Below are 21,580 nucleotides of genomic sequence, written 5' to 3'. Positions count from 1 at the left end.
CGATGCCATAAAAACAACTGCATGTCACGTTTACAGCGACTACAAAACAGAGGCAAAAACAAACCACTCCACAGCTAGCCTTCGCTAATGCTAGCTCATCAGCATCATCTGACCCATTTCCAGTGATTTAAATTGAAACAAGTTGTGCTAAAAGCTAACTAGCCTAGCTTAGCTGCTGCTAAGACTGTCTAAGGGTCCAAACTTCAAGCTTCAAGTTTTACATGAGGCATCATCCTTAATTCAGAGAATAAAAGCAGACGGTTTATCTTAGTTTTCATAAGAAAAGGACAGAAATTAACTCCAAGTTGATCAACGCTTCCTATCGCAACACTGAAGACTGATGACAAGGACTACTTTCCCAGGATTTAATCTGAGGACAGTGTCTGCTAGCGAGGGAAACCAAGCAAAGGGGCTACTGCTAGAAAGAAGGACAGTAATTAGCCTGTTGAAGTAGAGTAATTAGGTCTGTGGTTCCTACTTCAGCAGAGCGTAAACAAATTTTAAAAGGCCAATGATCCAATATGACAGCACCCCAAATAATCACTGCAGAGGTAGAGTCAAAGCCAAGCGGAGTCGATGGGGGAGACGTCAATACGTGAGAAAAGCAGTTTTCTCTGCTTGTTGAGTGGACTTAAGAGGAAACGGCATAATGTGGCGTTCAATGACCTCGAAGACACAAGGTGGTGTTCAGGGAACCAGTTGCATTTAAGGAGGTCAAGAGAAAATGATCGGAAATCATTATTTCCATTTTGGAAAACTTTAAGGAAACGACATACCCTGCGTGAATATCACTGCAGTTTACGACTGGACATCACGCCGAATACTACACAGAGACCGCTTCATAAAAAATGGACGGCTTTGTCATGGGCCTCAGGGAAGCATGAGCGCATACGATCACACATGATATCAATGCACAGATGGTGCATTGTCGCCCTGTTAAAATGGGCCTCACAGCGGAGGTGAAAGGTTGTGTATTCAGTGAGTGACATGTATTCAGGCAGCCGCTGCTGGTTCTTTATCCATGAGCGAGCTGCTCAGTGTGGTTTTCAACCGATGCCATGTACTGTACAGTGCCCGTCTGCCTATGTGCTATTGTATCCATGTGAAGGACGGGCTGCCCCAGTTAGGCAACAAAAAAACATGTTTGTTGCGTCAGTGAAAAGACAGGGACAGTGCGCCTTCCTCTGCCTCCATCAAAGAGCACAGTGAGTCACAGGGCCTCAAACTTTCCCAGCCTTCCACATCTTTCTGAGGCATTCATGAGTATGTGAATATGCTCCAGACAAGGCATGCTGTATGTTCATGTGATGCTCTCTCAACCTGAAATGCGTCCTGATGAAGAGTTAATGGTTTTAAAGGCTTCCGGTTGGCTGAGGTTCAGGTTTTCAGAAGCATCTCTTGTCACGGAACGCTTTTGAGATGATTACTGGCATCACAAGGGCATTAAAGTTATAATCCTAAAGATACACATGAAATCAAAGCCTGTTTCCATTCTCTCTACATGCATTAGTGTAGAAGTAATTCAGCGTTACTGTTTGTAATTCTCACTGATATCAGCCTCACTGTTCACGGCTCACTCTGCTAACACTAGCTACTACTGCTAACTCAAGACCTCCTGCAGCCTCTCGTTCACGGACTCTCAACCAGCAGAGCACAGGGTGGTTTTGAATGTGAAGCGGTCACATCTGCAGGCCGCACACCTCCAACTTCTGAGCGAGGCAGCCAAAACGATCAGCGTGGCTTAACCTGTTGTTGTATTGTTGTAACTGTGCTGTGGATTAGAGCATCAGCTGCACTGAATGTCTGAAATGTAAAGGGAGAGATGGGAGTGCTGTTGCTTCCTCCGACCGTTGCTGGGAGCCCTGGGTGCCAGTCCTATGCTTTATGGCCAGGCGGTGATATAAAAGAGCCTCTAACCTCTCGCGAGCTGGCATTACCATAAGTAAACCCCGCAAAGCACGTCATCGCTGTGGGCAAATATCAGGGTGGCACAGGTTCTCTGCTCTCTGCAGCCGAGCACAATCCTCAGCCTTATAGAAATCAAGGGACGCGCTGACACTCCAGGGAAGCTTTCACTCCGCCGTCCTCCTGCCTGTGTTTTCTGTCTCCACACAGAGTTTTCGGAGTGTGGCATCATCGTGCCACTTGCTGGATTTAGTTTAAATCCTGCTCGCCGGCCCCGCCTTCAGTACTCTCATCCTCTATTGTTGTGCTTTCAAAAAGAAAGCAGCACTCCCTCCATCCTGTCGTCTAAATGGTCGGGGAAGCCATCAAAAGCTTCTCCACCCTCACCTTCCTCTCTCCACCCTCCTGTTTATCATCCTTCTCCACTTTTCTCTCTCCTATTTCTCCTCTCTTCCTCCCTCTCTTCTTCTCCTCCTCCTCCTCCAGGGTGGAATGTGGCTGTGTGGGCCAGTGTCAACTGTGGTCTATCTGCCGTCGTAGCCAGCAGCCTGAAGGCTCAGAGTCAACAGGGCTGGGCTGTAGCCGCCTGCCGCTGCACTAAGTGAATAATTGCACTGTAAGACGACCGCTGCTTCACGGCTACACCACCGCACACACCACTCACACTACACACACACACACACACACACACACAGAGCTGTACACATACACACACCTGACAAAAACACACTGCAAACAGCTGGTTTCACTCTGTACAGGCTTCTTTACTCGGAGCAGTAAACCCTGAGGACGTTAGACTGCGGGCCATAAAAAACCTTTTTTCCAGTGGTGCGTTCTGCAGCCTTTTAGCAGCTCTAATGACTTTTGACAAGATTTGTCACCCATTTAAGAGAAAACATGCCGCTCTATGCAGAGATAGTTACGACCTGAAGCAGCTGTTTCTAGATTCAAGTGCACTCTCTTGATAATCTTTATTTATATACAAACCACTTCTCCAAACATGAGTACTGAAAGATAACAGTGAAAGTGAGAGGAAAACTAATGGAAATTGAAAATAAAGGCCACAGGTTGACCCTTTGTGATTACCCGGCTGTGCATCCAATAATTACATGAACAGAAGTTGAAAATTAAGAAACTGGTCTGTTCTTAGTGATGACTGAAATGTTGTCAAACTCAAAAAACAATCCAAAGATTTACGGCCTCACACTGGACCATGAATTGGTTTGAAACTACAACAAATAATGAGCTAAATGATGAGAGACAGTAAGTCTGTGTGTGATGGAAAAACCATTCTTTGCAGTATATATAAACAAATCACTTAGGTTTTATTAGCAATTAGCATCAAAAATGATTGGACCTCCAAGACTTGACATCTGCACCACAGGTAATGAGTGAGGGAACAGAGGAGACGTCTGATGAGTTGACTGTGTGTGTTTTATCAGCATAACAGTAAAAAGAAATACTGCAGTTGTGAATTACTTCACCCACAGGTATCATGCAGACTCAAACAATAAAGGGCCGAGAACAGAGCTCTGGGGAGCCTCAGAACTGATTGCTGCACTGCTAGATGAGATGTTCCCAACTGACACGGCCCTCAAATCGAATCTGTCAGGGCCAGTTAGCTTCAATGTGCAATTATCAAACACATGAAAGGCAGCAGAGCGGTCCGGCAACACAAAAACACTCAAATCTGACATGAGCTAAATAAACAATCCCCCCTCAAAACTCTACACAGAGCGTTGATTAATGCTGTCGGTGTCAAGATCAAGTTTCTTCAGACCCTGCTGAACAACGGCAGATTGAAACCACCTCCTGAAGATAAGGAGATATTAAAAAGGAATAAAACGTCAGGTGCTAAAACGGTAAAAAGCGCTTTCACTCGACTGAACTCTCACTCCATTGAACTGCTGAACCACCTACGCTTACACTCTCTCTAACACTCTCATGTGGGGGATGCTGGGAGACCCTGACAGCCAAATGTGGATGTGATTAATGGTGCACAGCTCTGATGCCATCTAAATTATGCTAGTAGCTACTGCATGTTACAGTTTGCAAGTGTGTGTGTGTGTGTGTGTGTGTGTGTGTGTGTGTGTGTGTGTGTAATCTTCTCTAAACATGAGCCTGCATCGGCTCTGTGCTGCCAAAACTAAGTGTGTAAGCATGTGTGTGTGTGTGTGTGATGTACCAGTCTTCCGCAGCGGGAAGTCATCCCGGGGGTTGTAGACACCCAGGACAGGGTGGTTGTAGGTGGAGACACCAGTCTGTGGAGGCGAGCTCTGGTCCAGAGAGCTGTGCTGGGTTTTGCTATGGAAGAGAAAACACACTGTTAAAGGTAGATCACAAACACACGACTCAGTGGACAATCCGAGCAAAGTCACTAACTTCACGGCTGTCAAAGATCTGTATGATTAACGCATCATGCAAATCCCCTGGCAGGGCTTGCAGACATGCGCTGCCATCTGCTCACTGCCTACAGAATGAGGTGCTGTTTGTAGGCAAAGTTAAGCCGAGCTGGCTCCACACCAAATACGTGTTCCTGACAAGCGGATGTACACATTCATCTCTTCCAAAAGTGATGAAGGCTCCAACGAGCGGAGAAACTTTTCATTATGGAGAGAAAAGTGCAGACAGATATAGAAAGAAAGCGAGAGCTGCTGAACGTCTTGTGGGTGTTTCGCTGGGTCACACGTTGAGATTATGTAACACTGTTTATTTGCATTTTAAAAGAAATACATGATCAATCGCAAATCATGTCCAACTAAAAGTAACTAAGTACATTTAGTGAAGCACTCTGCTGCATTGTATGGTGCTTTATGCTTGAGTGTGAACAAACTCCCTCTCATCAAGACATTGTAGTGCAGAGTTGCGTCTTTTTCTCACAAAACGTGAATAAAATCTGAGCGTTGCAGGATTATTTCAGCTGGTTTTCTCATTTTCACGTTTTATTAAACAAGCTGATTTGAATTAAAAAATGCAAACTAAGGTTCTGAAACTCAATTAGAGACAAAAGTGGATTTATATTGCTGAAGTTTTACTGGTTAACACCTTAAAAAGTTGTTAAAATCACCTCCATCATGACCACCTACAACCAAAATGCTGCTCACATATTAATTTATCAGTGTTGATGATCCTGTAATATATATAACACCACGAAAGAGGCCACACAGTACGACTACTCCTATTTTTGTTATTTTAAGTACATTTCGCTGATAATGTTTCTATACTTTTACTTAAGTGACTAAGTGAATTTTGAGTGCACCTAACTTGGAATGAAGTACTTTTACTTACAAAGCAGAAACAATAGGACAAGGTTTTATTTAACGTAGCTTCCATTTTTCATTCCAAAACTGCAAATGTAGTAAGTAGCATTAATGGCTGTGACAGATTTTTACACAAATTTGACGGAGGTGTGTATTTGCATATTAAATTCTTTGGTTTGCATAACCATGTTTCCAGTCATGCAAAGTGTACACGGTTACTCACAGGCACAAAGAAAGCATGTGACAGGCGACTACCAGAGCGAACAAAGAGGAAACAGCAAATGTCCACACCTGCAAAGGGCTGCAGAGACGCTACATTAAGCTTTCAAGGCCGAGCCGTCGCTCTAAGAGCCCCTATCATCAGCTTCCAATATCCTGCTCTCTCATGTACGTGTGTCAGTGTGCATGTGTACTCCCATCTTTGTTTTATAGCCCCGCTCGATCCATCTCTCAGTCAGGCTCATACAGTGTGGCAGGTGAGGAAGAGGGGAAGCTCGGTGACAGATTAAGAGACAATCCAATACATTATTCATCTGCTGTCAGAGAGAGAATCACCATCCAAACTTATGAGGAGGCGCAGTTAGCTTCTCCTGCTCACAAACATTACAGAGAACTGGAATATAAATATATTCAAGTTGTCCTCTAGCTGGCAAACTAACAGTGATTCTTCAGTGTGAGACACGTGAGGATGACTTCACTGGTCTACTCTCCATATTCAAACTGTTTCTCACCGATACCAGTAGGGAGCGTCGTTGTGGGGGCCTCCTTGGTTGAGGCTCCGCTGGGCCAGGGCCTTCTTCTTATTCAGGACAAACTCCTGGAGACGCATCTTCACCTCAGTACTGGCCACGGCACCTGAGGGGCAAAGACGCAGAAGAAAGTGAGGGATAGAGGAATGACGCGCAACAAAAGCCGCTGTCCAGGCAACAATTAGCATCTTAAGCCACCAGACTGCACTACCTTTACTCCCATCTCACAGTTACAATGATGAAAATCTGAGCAGAAATGACTCAAAAATAAGAGATTATGTCCGTTTAAAGTTTGTCTGTTAAACTAAAGGCCAACTTGTGTCGTCCAGGCTTCATAAGAACAGCACAATATGAGGTGATGCCCCGTCTGCAGCTCAAAAGATGAGCTGATGAACCAAATACTGGCAGGAAATCAACCTGTTACAACTTTCTCTGGGTTTCGGCGCCTCCTCTTAATATCATTTGAAATCAGTTCTTTGGGTTCTGGACTTTCCTTCTGTATCATCAAACAATTAATCGATAAATCAAGAGAACCATCAGCGGATTCATTGATAAGGAAATTCCTGCACGGAGCCAGATCACAACTGGATTATTTTTGGACAAGAAAGCGGAAAACAGGGATGAAAACGATGCAAAATGCTGGAAAAACCTGACTGCAAACCGCACTCACGCACGTACACGTGAGAGCAAACACGCCGAGCGGTCCCTCTCTCGCTCCACTCGCACGGACGCAGCCTCGATCTGTAGCCACTTTCCATATAGTGTGTAAACTGCTCTCAAGGACTCCTGTCCACTCGCTTTCAATGAACTGTTGAGAGACATCCAGCAGGCAGCGGTAATAACTTGGCTTAGCCCCCGCCAAGGCCACCGGCTAATACAGCTCGTGTACCACAGTAAATACACAGGTTCTCCAAGTAAAATGGAAATACACAGACTCACATGCAGCGGAACACACAAACACACACTGTGAACACTGATCTCAATGGTCTTTTCAACCCCGGAGCGTTTTGAACGCAGAGTTCTTCAGACGCTTCAGATGCGACCGAACAGGCTGACTATCAAACTTTGTGCCCGTCGTCCTCATTTCGGTCACATATTCAGACAAAGGGCAGCTCAGGTTTAAAGCGGGATATTCAACAGCCGCGCTGCGACTGACAAGTGACTGATTCAACAGCAGCGCGGGTTAAGATGTTCAAATGGAGGGAGCGCACAGCAGCGGTGAATCTGGAACACGCACTTGTTTCTTATTCTGACTGTTTATCTTTTCCTGTGAGAAATACTGAGTCCAGAATTTCTGACAAAAGGTGTGAAACAGCCACTGCCCCCTTTGTTTTCCTTCCTCCGATGTTTGTTGCTGCTCTTCCGTGGTAATGTGTGCATACATGTCGGATGGAAGGCGAGGGAAAACAAAAATTACAATCGGATCAGGCGCCAGGCTAAGTCGCACATTCGAGGTTCAGCTGGAAATGTGCTTTTGAGTGATTTTTGTGCAGTAATGTGCTCAGATTGGAGCTTTTGTCAAGGATTCGGTCACTTACTCTCTTGTCCCCGCTCCTTGTTCTTCAGCAGCTGCAGCTTCTGCTCCCTCTGCTGCTTCTCCAGCTCCTGCTCCAGACGGTGGTTCTCCATCTTCCTCTGGTGCTCCAGCAGCTCCTGCTGATGCTTCAACGCCAGGAGCTCTTGTTGCTGCTGCAGGAAGAAACATCAGAACCGCGTCAGCAAAAGCTTCATCGAACAGAGGTGTGCTCTCTCATCTGAGAGCGTGCGGAAGATTGATAAATCTTAAAATGACATGTTCCTGAGAGGACGGCTTATTAGCACACAAAGGTACCATCCGTGTTTTCTGCTCTAAAAGTCATCAATTTGTTAATTTCTCGTCTTTTAGCATCTATTCACATTCCACTCCTGGTCTGCTTCAGTTGACATCTGAAGTAATTAAATCCGACAGCTGTTTGAGGCAATAAAATAAAACCTTTGCAATTCTATAAAAACCTCAGGCCACAAGCTTAAGCCTTTAAATAAACAAACAATTTAACTGGTGATGAGGCTTTCGCAAGACACATAATCCAATCTGCTCATTTCCTCATCAACCCCCCCCCCCAAAAAAAAAGAAAGAAAGAGAGAGAAGAGCAGCTGTTAAAGGCTTTAAATGCACATGTCTGTCCTCCTCAGGCCGACTGCGGCTTGACCGTTTGTCCTGCAACCAAAAGGTCAAAACTAAAAGCCCAAATGTCCTCGCAAACACCTCTGAAGTGTCGTCCAGACCCAGAACTCGGTGAGTCAGTGCGGATAAGAGCAGCCTGCTTTCACCTTTCTCTGACCTCAGGCGCTGAATCAAGTGTCCCAATTACTCTTTAATGTCTCTGTAATGTACAATAAGTAGGCAAGTTGTCTGTGCTTGCACTCAGCGGCTCCATAATGACCTTCTCTGACATGCCAAGGCATCGGCAGCCGTGCCTCCTTCTCGTCACACACCCAGCGGCAGTATTTGATCAGTTTACTGTTACCGCATGTAATCAACTTCTGATGGTGTCTTTAAACACCCTAAATAGACACTCAGTAGCCAGGACATGCTCTGGTGTTTACCGCGAGGGCAAATCAAATGTTTGAGACCAGCCCGTGAATAAATTAGCGGCTGAAGGTGAGAGGAAGGTGAGGTGCAGCTCGTGAGAAAAGCGCATCAGCTCTCTGGCCCGCTTCCAGCCCGGAGCCTCGGTCCTTTCTTTGCCTTTCACTCAACGCTGGGGATAAGGGATTGAGTGGGTGGGAAGGCTCAAAGTAACCTCCACACCCACATGCACACACAAACACACACACCCAAAACCCCTGTGGCTCAACAGACCAGAGATGTGCACACAGACTTCCCCTCTTTGACTAATACTGTGAAGAGCTTCAGGACGGCGATCACTTTATGGAGCTCCCTGCAGTCAACATGCCAGAAATGTGTGTGTGTGAATGTGGGAACAAACTGGGCATGCGTGCCACTGTGTGTTTGCTGACATTTGAGAGGATGTGTATGTTTTAATGCCTGTACGCCCGTGTGTGTGTGTGTGTGTGTGTGTGTGTACACGGGGGCTGTGAATGGGGCTGATTGAGGCCAGGCCTCCCTGCTCCGGCTGTGCGTCACTGGCCTCCACCTGAGTGGTCCTGCAGCCCCACCACAGGCCAGACGGCCCTTCAGACAGCATCACTCATCCTTAAACATCACAAAAACGAGCCAACAGAGGGGACTCAACGCTCCCTCAGTCCAAACTGTAGTCCATAAATACAACCGGCCCGCAGGACAGAAACACAATGTGAAACGTGCCTGAGCCGAAGCATCAGCACAAAGCGTCCTCACCGCAGACGATCTGCTAACAAACGAGGTGAAATCACACTCTGTGATGAATGAACCATCCTTACAGACAGAGAGAGGGGAAGAGAGGAAAAAACAAAAGGAGAAAAAAGACAGAAACAAAGGGAGGCGGGAAGGGAAAACAAAAGCGTAAAAGGAAAGAAGACAGAGAAGGACGAAGAGAGAGGAAAGGACAAAATAAGAGCGGCTACAGAGACAGAAAGGAGGGGTGGGTGGAAAGAAGAAAGTGTGGGGAAAAGGAGGACAAGAGGACAAGAGGGAAGGAAGAGAGGCGAGAAGGAGGTCAGGAAGAAGGGAAGGAAGAAACCGAGGAAAAAACCAAGAAAGCAAGGGCGAAGAAGGGAAGAGACGAAAGAAGGAAGGAAAAGGGGAGAGGAAAGGAGGGGAGAATGAAGACGGACAGGCAAGAAGGAAGAGGAAAGGAGTAATAAAGGAGGTGAGGAAAGAGGAAACAGAGGAGGGAAGGGATGAAGAGAGGCACTGAGGAAGAGAGGCAAGAAGGAAGTCAGGAAGAAGGGAAGGGTGAAGAGAGGAAGACACGAAAGGAAGATGACAGCTAGGAAGACAACAAGGGAGAAGGAAAACAGAAAGAAAGAAATAAAGACAGGAAAAGAGGAAAAGGGAGGGAAGAATGAGGACAGACAGGAAATAAGGAAGAGAAAAGTTAAGAAAAAAGAAGGGGGGAAGAGAAGTAATAAAGGAGGAGAGGAAGGAAGGAAGGAAGGAAGGAAGAAGAAAAACAAAGACAAAGAAAGAGAGGCGAGAAGGAAGAAAGAAGACAGGAACAAAGGAAGAGAAGACATGAAGGAAGAGAAAAACGAAGAAAACAAGAAGGGATGAGAGGAAAGAAGTGAAAGAGGAGAAGAAGAAGGACGACGGAAAGGAGGGAGAAGAAGACTGAAGAGAAAAGAAGAGGAAGGCAAGAAGGAAGACAGCGAGGAAAGAAGGAAGACAGCGAGGAAAGAAGGAAGACAGAGAGGAAGTGAGGAAAGACAGACCTCCAGTATGAATGTAGTTGCACACGAGGAATTAAAATCATTACATTCAAACTAATGTAATCCAATCTAATCTCCTGCCCCCACAATCCATTTTTAGACCTTTTATTCCAGAAAAAAAGAGAAGAAGTAGTTCAGCTGCATTACGATTCACATCACAGCAGTAATACTGAAACAGAACAAACACTGGAATATTTTTACATGACATTTCAGCCCCACAGGAGCTCTCCGGTGCTCTCGGGGGCCCCGACGTATTAGAGCTTCAGAGTGTGGGCGTGCTGATCTAGATTCACTTTGTATTTCCAGGTCACTACGATACGGCGTGTGATCCCAGCTTCATCTGCCGCGCGTCGCTCGCTGCTCCGCGCCGCCTCAGAGCGCCGTTTCCGACTCAACGTACAGCACCAGCGCCGCAGAAGTCCATCTTTCACGCTTCCTCGGAACATAAGCACGTCCTTATATTGCTGTTATCCATCCCCGAAGGTGAATTAATGAAGCCAAAGTGCCTCCTTGTTCTCGGCTGCTGCGAGATTTAAAGCTGACAGAGCTGCTCTCGGCCGGTGGGTTCGGTCTGCTAATGAAGAATCCTGTGGCAGACTAAATTAAGAGCTGCCTCTGCTTTGTTTCACAAAGTTTTAAATAGGTTTGGGCGACCGGACTGCAGCCTCTTGGAGGAGGCTCTTTTGTGCAGCTTTAACTGTGTTTGTTTATACACGCTGCTGCCTGCTGTCGGCCGACAGCTTTAAAGATTGATGGTGCTATCTCTCCTTGAAAACAAAGGCCAAATTTACTCAATATGCTCAATCTTTGAGGAGGCTGATGTGCTCCATATACACAGGAATAACTTTAAATGATGAAAAATGCCCCCGAATCACACAAAATCTAGCCAAAATATCTTCAGCTGCACAGCTGAGAGCTGGTTATCTTAAACAACATGAACCGCTCTCGTGCACCAATGATTAAAAATAGGAACGACTGTAAGTTAGGTGTGTTCAGGCTTTCTAATTTTGTCTGAAAAGCCTGGAAAAGGAGTCAGAGTGGATTATCTAATTAGTTTTTACTCTGAATTCTGCAGTATTATTCATTTGAAGGTCGATGACAGTTTGAAAATCTGACTTTAAAAACAGTTTTAATTGCTTTTCCTCATTATTTCAGTTCTAATAGCTGTTTTGCTGCATGCGTGACACAACAATAAAAGCGTCTTTCAGTCATGTCCAGCGGTATTGTGTAAGCATCACTCACAGCGCAGCTGGTGAAGGTGCAGCTGATTTCATTCATTTTTTATCTTTTTTAACTAATAATCTGAATCAGTTAAGTCACTTGAAACTGAAGCTGTCAAATAAAAAGCGTCTTAACTGCACGGGAGAAGAAGCAGAAAAGGTCTTGGACGGAAACGCTCTCGTTACCCTTCAGAGATGTAAGCGACGTACCTTAATGTGTTCCTGCAGCTGGGCCTCGTGCTGGCGGGACAGCTGCTCGTGCTGCCGCTGGAACTCGGCGATGAGGATCTGTCGCTGGATCTGCTGCTTCTGCTTCAGGGTCAGCAGCTCCTGCTGCAGCTGCTGCTCGCGCACCGAGGACGCCACCACGCCGCCGCCGCCGCTCCCTCCCAGCGACCCCGGGCCGGACGGCTGCTGACCGGGCGGGGAGAGTGAGGACACCTGCTGCTGCTGTTGCTGGTGATGGTCCACGCGTAGATCCATGGGGATGGCGGCCGGAGGGAGACGCAGGGGCAGCGCCGAGTTGATGTCCACTGCGGGGACGAAGACAGACAGAGAGATGTGAGAGGAGAGAACACTTTGTGGACCATGTTTCCTTCGCTGTTTGCATAGTTAACACAGCTGCGAGGAGAGACGGCGTGTCGCTGAGCGGGATTAAAGCAAAGATGGTCAAAACGTTACTTAATGCGTCTTAGCGTTAGAGAAAAGATACCTGTTGGCAGCAAACTGCAGATATCTGGCTTCAGCATCGGCATCAAAGGGTTTCCAGAGAGATTCGTAGCTTTGGGATTTTAATTAACAGGTTCTCTCATTTTCACCAGCTTTTCTGCAAACTTAGCGACGGAAATAAATACCTGCACATATTTAGAAACACTGTGATGTGGATTTATTACACTTGCTTTAAGATTCACTTTCAATTGACATTTTAAAATCTAGCTAATAGGTTTACCTAAAGATACAAATCAGAGAGTTTCAGCTGACAATAAAACGTCTCAATAAGCAGGAGGAACATGACAGATGCCTGTAATTGAGAAGTATTGATTGTTATTTGAGCAGCAAAGGCTGTAAATCTTTAATATCTGTCAGCAGTGATCAATCTGTATCCACACTGGTGACCATCTTCTATTTAAAGCCAGTTACAGGAGTGTTTTTCATTAGCTCGCCCTGACCTCTGACCTCTGACCTCTGAACAGAATCTTGTCATGGGGATCAAAACAGTGACACTGATGACTTTTCCCCACATCTCCTTCATACGCAAACACACACGAGCGATGCCGCAATCACACATGACGCCCGGCGACATCTGACAAAGATTGCATTGACCTGGCGAGCTGCAGACCTTGAGCGGGACCAGCCAACCACAAATCACTGCACAGGAAGCCCTCCAATCACACGGCTTCCTCCCCATTAAATCTGAATAAATAGGAGACGATTGGCTGATTATTTACCTACATGTTGACAGAGAGCGCGGCGAGAGCCAGAGATACTTGCCTGGAACTTTGTGTTAATAAAGAAGCAAACACGCCATCAGTGGCGCTCTTAATACCAAGGTTACGGAGACGCACGCACGCACAAACACACACACACACTTAACATGACAAAATCCACGGCGGGCTTTATCCAGGAGCAAATTTACAAACACGCCTCAAACCTGGAGAGATTTTCAGCATTATTTTAGTGTGAAAATACCTTTAAGAATGATCCTAAACACACTTTACTTTCCAAATATCCACTCAGGCCTGCTCTGACAAACTGATCCGAGGGAAGTCCGACAGAAAACAGACCCTCGCTCGAAGCATCTTCGCTGGAAAAATTGCTTCTCTCTTTTCATCTTGAGACCTGCATCGCTTTTTTCATGCATAACTCACGGAGACGTGCCACGTTTGACAAATAAAGCTGTACAGCAGTCACAGAAGATCTGTTAAATGGACAGCAGACTTAGAAATCATCACCCAGACAAGCTTCACTCGCCATTAAAGCTGCGTGACGCCTTTAAAAACTTCCTCCTGTGTGTTTTCGTGCAGCAGGTGAAACGTACCCACATGGCTGCTCGGAGAGCACAGCAACAACATGCAACGGCTCCTGGAGGACGGCCGTCATGAGGGGGATGACAACAACATATGAATCACTGGTCGGCACAGTCTCTCTCTGCTCACAATGCGTCCAAAGTGAAAATCAGTTTCAACCCCGAGGACATGAGGTTTGACATTTCCCGTCATGAGATGCCTTCTTTCGCTCTTCCACAGTTAATTCCCTACAAGAAAAGGAGCAATGAGCTTTCTGCTGTTTGTGAATCTGACTAACAAGGTGCCCAGTATGTAATTAAATGCAGCGACGCCCTCACTTTTCTCTCTTTTGGCCTTTGCTCATTTTAGAAGTGACAGTTTGGCAGCTGATGAGAGCAGAGAGGAGGGAGAGAGGGGGCTCGACAGCCAGGACCGACTCCGACAGTCCTGAATCACCGAAGTTTGGAGCAACAACAAGACAGATCTGAAAATGACAGAAAACATCTTCTTCTTTGATTGAAAAAGTTGCAGCACCTGGATCTGCATGAGTCACTGTGCGGCTTGAGACCCTGAGTCAGTGTCTTCCTGACTATTCATCAGCTCAAGGCTGAAAGAAGCAGGGACTTCATGTAAAGTCTTCAGGGTCGGTTTCAAGCTGACGTCAAACATAAACATGCACCGTGACCGGTGACGTCTGGGCAGAAAAAGTCCATTTCTCTTATCTAATATGACTTTGAGTAAGTGGAAGAGGAGGCCGGTTCTCCTAAGTCAGACGTAGCTGAGGGCAGTCGGTGATTCGGACTGAAAACTGCTCTTGTCAAAGCGTTGCGGCTCCAATCTTGACTAACACAAATCCATAACTCATACACACAAGCTCATGCACACACACACACCCCCCACCCCCTGTACAAAATGTTCCTCTCCAGATATCGAGTCCCCTCGCGCTCCACAAACAGCCTCCTGCACTTATTGGCGGTGACGCACACAGATGCACAAACACACCTCGTACGGCATCGCTGTCACACCAGCAGCGCTAATTGCTCGCAGCACAAAAGAGGGAGATGCACAAAGAGAGACAGAGAGGTGGGAAACGGCGGTGTCGCTAAACGTACCCATCAGTGCTCTCCTCCTCCTCCTCCTCTTCTCAGCAGCCTTCTCTCTGTCCTCCTTATCACTGCACCTCCTCCTCCTGCCTTCCCCCTTCAGTGTATCACAGAGAATGACAGTGCGCTCCCCTTCCTGCTCATCTGACTTCTCCTCTTGCTCTCCACCTCTGTCACTTTTTACTCTCCGTTCATCCCCTCCTGTTTAACCTGATGGGCGTCTCTTTCTCTCTCTCTCTCTCTCCCCTCTCTCTCCCTCTCTCCTCCCCTCGTCCCTCGTTTGCCCAGTGGTGACATCACAGGGCAGTCTCAGGCATGCAGCCTGTTTATTCTGCAGCCCTCTGCTTTTCCAGGAACCAACGTCACACACACACACACACACACACACACACACACACACACACACACACACACACACACACACCACTCTCTCTCTCTCCTCACCCTCTACGCTCTCTCCCCGCTCGACCTGCTTTCCTTGCTTCTAAGGCCAAGGAAAACCCTCCACGCTGGTTGCAGTGCATCAAATGTCTCCCACACACTTGCAGGCGTCCCATTCGGCTGCATGTCTCCTCTGGGTCCCCCCCCCACACACTTATAATAACCATCTCTCTCTCTTTCCCTCTTTCTCGTGTGGTTTTAATACTGTGTGCTCAAATTCCTGGCCTGGAATTTGCCTGCATTTCCCAAACAAATAAAACCACAAAATGGTTTCAGGTGAAGCCGAGTAAGGACTTTCCCTGCAGGGAGGCTCCCCCGACATTCAAATCCTGGAGGACCATCGTAAAATTAGGGATTAGTATTAGACAACAGTTTGTTATTGTTTGTTTGTTTTCTGCCATCTCAGCCTTCCTCGTGCCTTCTCCCAGTGCTGTGCAGGTCTCTTATTTTGACAGTTCTATCATCACTGTGTGTGCATGCATGTGCACATCTGGACAGACTTGTCGAGGTTCATGCGTTCTCCTCCCGTCTGCAGATTTCATGCACTCCCTCTGTTCATTTTGTCTTTTGCTCCATCGTGTTTTATTTGTTAGTTATCTTTTCCAGCATGTTTTGACCTCGCCTGTCATCTTTTTCATTCTATTACCTACTTTTGTGCTGTTGTTTATTTGAGCGAGTCAGTCCTTCGTGCAAAAGTTTACAACAGCAGATAGTTTGCTGCAAAGAACAGCAGGTTCAGCTAAAATGAGCATAACTGAGACAGAATGTGCAGCCTCTCTTTGGGTGCATTTTAGATATCAGGTTAGAGCTCAAACAGAACTATTTTCTTTTTAAGTATAAAAAAGTTCTAAAATACGCTTATTTCTCTTCTTAGCTGATAACAAACTGAATGTCTTTGTGTTTTGGACTCTTTGAAGACACATCTAAGCAACGCGAACGTGCACTTCCAGCGACAAGCAACAGAGAAAATAATTAGGAGATAATCAATAATGAAAAACATAATTAGTCAGTGTCCTATAACAGGTCAAGCTCAAAAAAAAAGGCTCAATGAATAGAGTTCATTAAAAAGCTTCAAAGCTCTGTCAAAGGTCAAAACACACACTTAAAGACCAGAAACATGATGGCGTATAACAAACACTGATCAGACTAACTTGGCCGCCACTTGGCGAAGATAAACTCTCCTATCAGCACATCTCTGTATACAAGCAGTGACGTCAAACACGTACCTCAGTTTACTGATGTGTGCCAGATACAAGACAATATGGGGGCGCTCAGAGAACACCAAAACAAAGGCAAACGTGCCGTCTCGCGGGACACCGCAGGAGCTTCCAGGAGTCTTACACAACTGACGAGCTCACCTTGAACAACACGAGTCTGACAGGAGCAAAGACTTCAGTTCAATTCCGGTTTGTCAAACCCACTTTCTCTGAAGTCTCCTTCACAATCTGGAGCCTAAAGGGAAGCCTCTCATTTCTGCTCCCGCTCTCTTCTTTCCTCCGAGCGTTTAAAAGTTTCCTTAAGTTTGGAGATGGAACATTTTTGAAGCGTGAGAGGGAATCTCCATGGCGTGATTTGAATATGTCAGAGTGAAAGCGTCTCTCCGCCGCTGTGCAGTAATGACATGACAACAGGTCGCTTCAGCTCCGACCCGTCACTCCTCCACCTTTCAGCAGGTCCTCCGTGCTCCTTCTTCTTGGCCTGTCCTCTCCGCTCAGGCGCTCCCTCCCACCTTTCTTCCCTCGATCTCCCCGCAACAAATCACAATCTGTTTACAACCCCTCGGGCGCACTCCACAACTCTTCTGGCTCCAATTGCAGATCTATTTATATCAGACAATGCAGAGGGCTGGCGTCTCTGATTTGAGACTCAGCTCGCCGAGTGTATATCCCACGGTCTGACTGCCTGAGCTCAACACTCGTTAGGCTTAATAGATGTCATACTGAGCCGAGCTGAGCCGAGCTGTCGAGAGCGGCCTCGGCAAAATGATCTTTTTGTTCTTTTTTTTAACCACGCGCAGAGATGACAAAGACGAGGAGATGTTCTGCACAGGGTGTCACAATGAATTTAGCAGCAGGGGCAACAAGTAGCACATCTGTTGATGGGGGAACATGGCTGCTGTCCGCTCACTGATTGGTCTCTGAGGGTGGGTCGGGTGAGCGTCGGCTTACTTTCTCCCCTCACTCTCTGAATCAGCCTCTTAGAAGATCAGAGCTTTTCCTGGTTATAAACCCGCAGCGACAACAAAATGACTCTGTGACCTCCTGAAAACAAGACGGGAGTCCGGGTAGGGAACAGCGAGGGCGTGACAGCGGGACGTGTGGAGGTGCAGCGAGTCTCGCTCTGCCGAGGAGCGAGCTCCGACTTGTCGCGGTCTCAGTGACATCATGCAACGGTCTGCAGCACCGCAGCATAAGAGGAAGGAGATGGGCGAACGCAAGGCAGAGACATAATACGTGAGGCACGGAGGGGCCGACGTGTGAAGGGTGAGGGGCCGTACGTGCAGGAACGCGTTCACTTCCATGAGGATACACATGTACATGAGCACCGGCTGCACCGCCTCCAATCTTCAATCTATGCTGAGAGATGAAGAATTCAGATCAAACCGTGTCCCGTCCTAATACTGAGGCTCAAACTAATGCTGATTCTCAGTATCAATTCATCTGAGGCTCCAAACATTCGCTTGTTCCCACCGAGGATTTGCTTTTCTCTGTCTAACGTGACTGCAAATTTTTGGATTTTAAACTTTTTTCTTTTTTTGACGGTTTTTATAAGCTTACTACAAAGCCGCCAATTAATCAATCAGTCAGGAAAATTACCAGCAGATCTTTTAATCTGCCGCAGCCCTAAATTTTTGAGTTTATCGAATGTCAGAAAATAGCAAAAAAAAAAAAAAAAAAAAAAGGTCCATCACACAGGTGACACCTTCTGATTGGTTGTTCTGTCTGACCAACAGCTCAAAACCAAAAATATTACATTCATAACAGAGAGAGGAAATCTTCACACCTGAGGAGCTCGAACACGTGACTGTTAGTTTTCCTCCACGAGTTCAATGACTCAATGTTCACCAAACCCTAAATGTTCTTTTGTCTGACATTTCAGCCTCCTCGCCGTGACGTCGAGCTGATGGTTCGCAGCGTCACTTAAAACAAGCAGCACAGCTCAGGTGTTTGCTTTGAATCGTGAAGCTCCCTGCAGGTGCAGCGGCCACTGCTTTGCATCCCAAAGAAAGCTGCATGTTGTGCGTTAAATGCATCCACCAGGATCTGATTACATAAAGGATTACATAAAGATTAGATGACAAAGCATGCGGGACTTAACGTTTGCGGTGGAGGGATGCTCTCCTCGTCCAAACAGTCCGGGTCACACGTGCTACAGCGTGGAGACCCCGGCAGCTACGTGTCCAAGACAACAGATTTAGAGAATAACCGATGAAGTCACTCCAGTGAATTTCAATATTTTATCAGCCTAACCGGAGGCACCGAGAAAATAACCCCAACAACAACACGAGAGCACATGTGAGGCTTCAGCGAGGTCGGGGACCAGAGAAAGACACTGCAGGTCAAAGTGAAGAGGAAGCTTTCCAGAGCAACAGGCTGGCTGAGCTACCTGCTCGCTGAAAGCTAAAGAGCAGCGCGGGGGGTCAGTTATGAGTCGCGCTCCTCCTCGCTGCATTATCTATTGAGGGGAAAATCCAAATTGTACTCTGCGGTGAGACACGAACACACAGAGGAGTTTAAGCTTCCTCGTTATGGAATTAGATAATGCATTATGCATATGTTACCTCAGACTCGTTTCTCCTTCAGATTACCTCATCTCCATCTGTGCCCCTTTCACTTTTCTCCTCTCGCCTCCCTCTACACAGCTTCATCTCTGCTCCTCCCTCCTTCAGCTATTCTAAATACAGTGTAACGCTCAACGGTCCCCGCAAAGGACACGGGAAGACTCAGAGATGGAAACCTATTTCTCCAGTATGTTCGGTCTGATTTGTTTTGGGACAGCCTGTCTCAGGAACTTGCAGCAAACACATCACAAAGATGCACAGTGGCTTGCTTTGCTGCATATTCCTGGCAGCTGCTCCTCTTGAGATATCCGACAGTTTCACATAAGCTCACAAACAGCGCGCCTACATTCGGGGCGGCTGTGTTTCCATTCAACAAAATGGCACTGCGAGATAACTGCATCAGTATAACGTGCTGGAGAGTCAGCGTGGACTCTTTTCAGGACTTACACAAGCCCGTCAACTATCAATTAGATGAAGCACATTTATGAGTCACGCTTGTCTCAATGCTGCTGCATGAGCACAGATGTCTTTAAGGTGAGGACACTTCAATAATTGGACTGAAACAATCACAACAATCAGACACGTCCTCGCAACACCTATGCATGCAAAGTCGCACAGGATGCGGTTAATAGTGAAATCACGTAGGTGCACACACACACACACACACACACACACACATACACACAGGCTTTGGTTTACAGGAGCTCATGCATGCACACACGCACGACAAACACACACACAAATATAGTCCAACCTGTTGGGATGTGGTTGAGCGCCGATGTCTTCAGAACCTCCAGCGGCTGCTCCTTTCCCAGGATCCCCTCTGTGGGAGAGAGAGCACATTCCGCTTCAAATATGGTCCGCAACATTGAGACGAGCTTCCAGCAACAAACCTGCTAATCAGGCAGCTAAGACCACAGTCCGAGCGGGCGGGCTTCAGGTCATCTGCAAAGCTGCGAGCACATGCCGCGGCGCCGCTACCGCCACCTGAGCGACCGCCTGATCCATGACCGGCGAAGGCGCGCGAGCTGTTTATTTGCAGAGATGCCGGGCTGCAGAGGTGCTCTAAAATAAGCTCGAAATCTGAGGGACACCGAGGGAGCAGCCTACAACAGCTCGTGTGTGCTGGTGTGCGAGTTGAGTGTGCGAGAGGAGGGATGTTGGGGCTCGACTGATACTGCCTGTGCTCAGCATAGCAAATGTGGCTGGCAGCAGCAGCAGAGAGGGATGAAGGGTTGGGGGAGGGGGGGATGGAGAGGAGGAGAGGGAGGGAGAGAGGTAAAAATAGCTCACCCTTTTGTGTATAACAGCACATGCGGAGCACGCACACACAACGCACACACATGCAGACACAAAGACACAGTGCTGCTGCTGCGCTCCTCTCCTGCGTTTGTGCGTGTATGCCTGCGTGTCTGTGGGCGTGTGTGTGCAAGTGTGTAGGCTGTAATTATAGTGGCAACATGAAAAGGCTTTTGTAGCTGCCGAGCCCTGGGAAGACATGGCTATAAAAAGCAGAGCGACAGAGATGGGGTGGTGGAGGAGGGGGAGGAGGAAGCATCGCGGGAGAGGGGGAAGACAGAGGTAAGGAGTGGAGAGAGGAGAGGGAGGCATGGAGGACGAGGCGATGGAGGAAAAACAAATACAGGGAGGAGAAAGAAGACTGAATTGACATGCATGACGACTGCATGCATGACACACACGTCCTCCACACACAGCAGCACTCGTCTCTAGAGTTTTCTGTATTTCTGCATAAACGTGAGCCTCAATAAGAGCAGTCCTAAAACTAGGTGAAGAGGAGCCAATCACACAAATAAAACAGAATATACATACCGACTCATATATTTATCCAACATTAAACGTCTTTGTTGGGAAAAGGATGCAAACCTCTCGGTTAGGTGAGTTTAGCCTCAGTGAAAGAACAGGCTGCATAAACCTGGTGTTGGTGTACTTCTCAGACTACAAACCAGAACACTTCTGATACCAAAGTCTTGTACGTTGCCTCCAGATTGTGCATTCATATGCAGACATCTGTTCACAGATCTGCTGTCACACAGATAATCTACAAATGGAGGAGAGTCAACACCGTTGTTTCTCTCCCCAGGAGCGGTCGTCCCGAGGTGTGTAATAGGAGGTTACGGGGTAATATCTCAGGATCTGCAGGTGCATCGTCAAACAAACATGAACAATAACGTGTGTATAACACGGAGAATACCACGACTCTCCCAGAGGAGCATTTAAAGTTTGTTAAAGGCCACGTGGATGAAGCAGAGAGCTGCTGGAAGAATGTTGTGTGGACGGATGAGGACTTTTTGGTTTAAATGAGAAGCACGTTGTTTGGGGGAACCAAACGCTGCATTCCAGCTGAAAAACCACATCCCAGCCGTGAAGCTCGGTGGTGGCAGCATCATGGTTTGCGGCCGCCTCGGGACCAGGGCGGCTTGCAGTCATTGGTGGAACAATGAATTCTGGATTGTACCGGCAAGTTCTACAGGACAAAGTCCGGGTTTCCCTTCATAAACTGAAGCTAAATGAAAGGTACCGAGCAAAGCTTCACTTCATCCCACAAAGATTAATGGAGGATCATTTTGCTCAATAAAAAAAGATAAAATGAGGATTTGTTTAACTGGGACCTCTTTGTGTATTTTTAGGCCTCACGTGAGGTTCTGATCACATTTATGCCGAATTACATTAAATTCTAAAGGGTTCGCAAACTTCGAGCGCCACCGTTCACATGTATTTTTAGCAATCATAAGCACCTGATCCAT

General features: G+C 47.0%; 1 protein-coding gene across 2 annotated transcripts in view; it reads right to left on the bottom strand.

Moving 5' to 3' along the window:
• Positions 1-21,580, bottom strand: part of LOC143315979 (histone deacetylase 4-like) — a 53,292-nt gene that overhangs the window by 16,445 nt on the left and 15,267 nt on the right. Inside the window, exons 3-7 of one of the 2 annotated variants that reach the window (XM_076723622.1) lie at positions 19,570-19,638; positions 11,695-12,017; positions 7,453-7,603; positions 5,897-6,020; positions 4,091-4,209 (exon numbers count right to left, since the gene is read on the bottom strand). In XM_076723622.1, the coding sequence (XP_076579737.1) occupies positions 4,091-4,209; positions 5,897-6,020; positions 7,453-7,603; positions 11,695-12,017; positions 19,570-19,638 (786 nt within the window). Of the gene's footprint in view, positions 1-4,090; positions 4,210-5,896; positions 6,021-7,452; positions 7,604-11,694; positions 12,018-14,602; positions 14,935-19,569; positions 19,639-21,580 lie in introns of those variants that run through there. The other variant, XM_076723623.1, reaches the window with a different exon arrangement.

Source organism: Chaetodon auriga, chromosome 23, assembly GCF_051107435.1.
Source record: "Chaetodon auriga isolate fChaAug3 chromosome 23, fChaAug3.hap1, whole genome shotgun sequence".
Lineage (NCBI taxonomy): Eukaryota > Metazoa > Chordata > Actinopteri > Chaetodontiformes > Chaetodontidae > Chaetodon > Chaetodon auriga.
The sequence above is the reverse complement of the archived record's forward strand: the minus strand, read 5'-3'. Positions and strand labels throughout refer to the sequence as shown.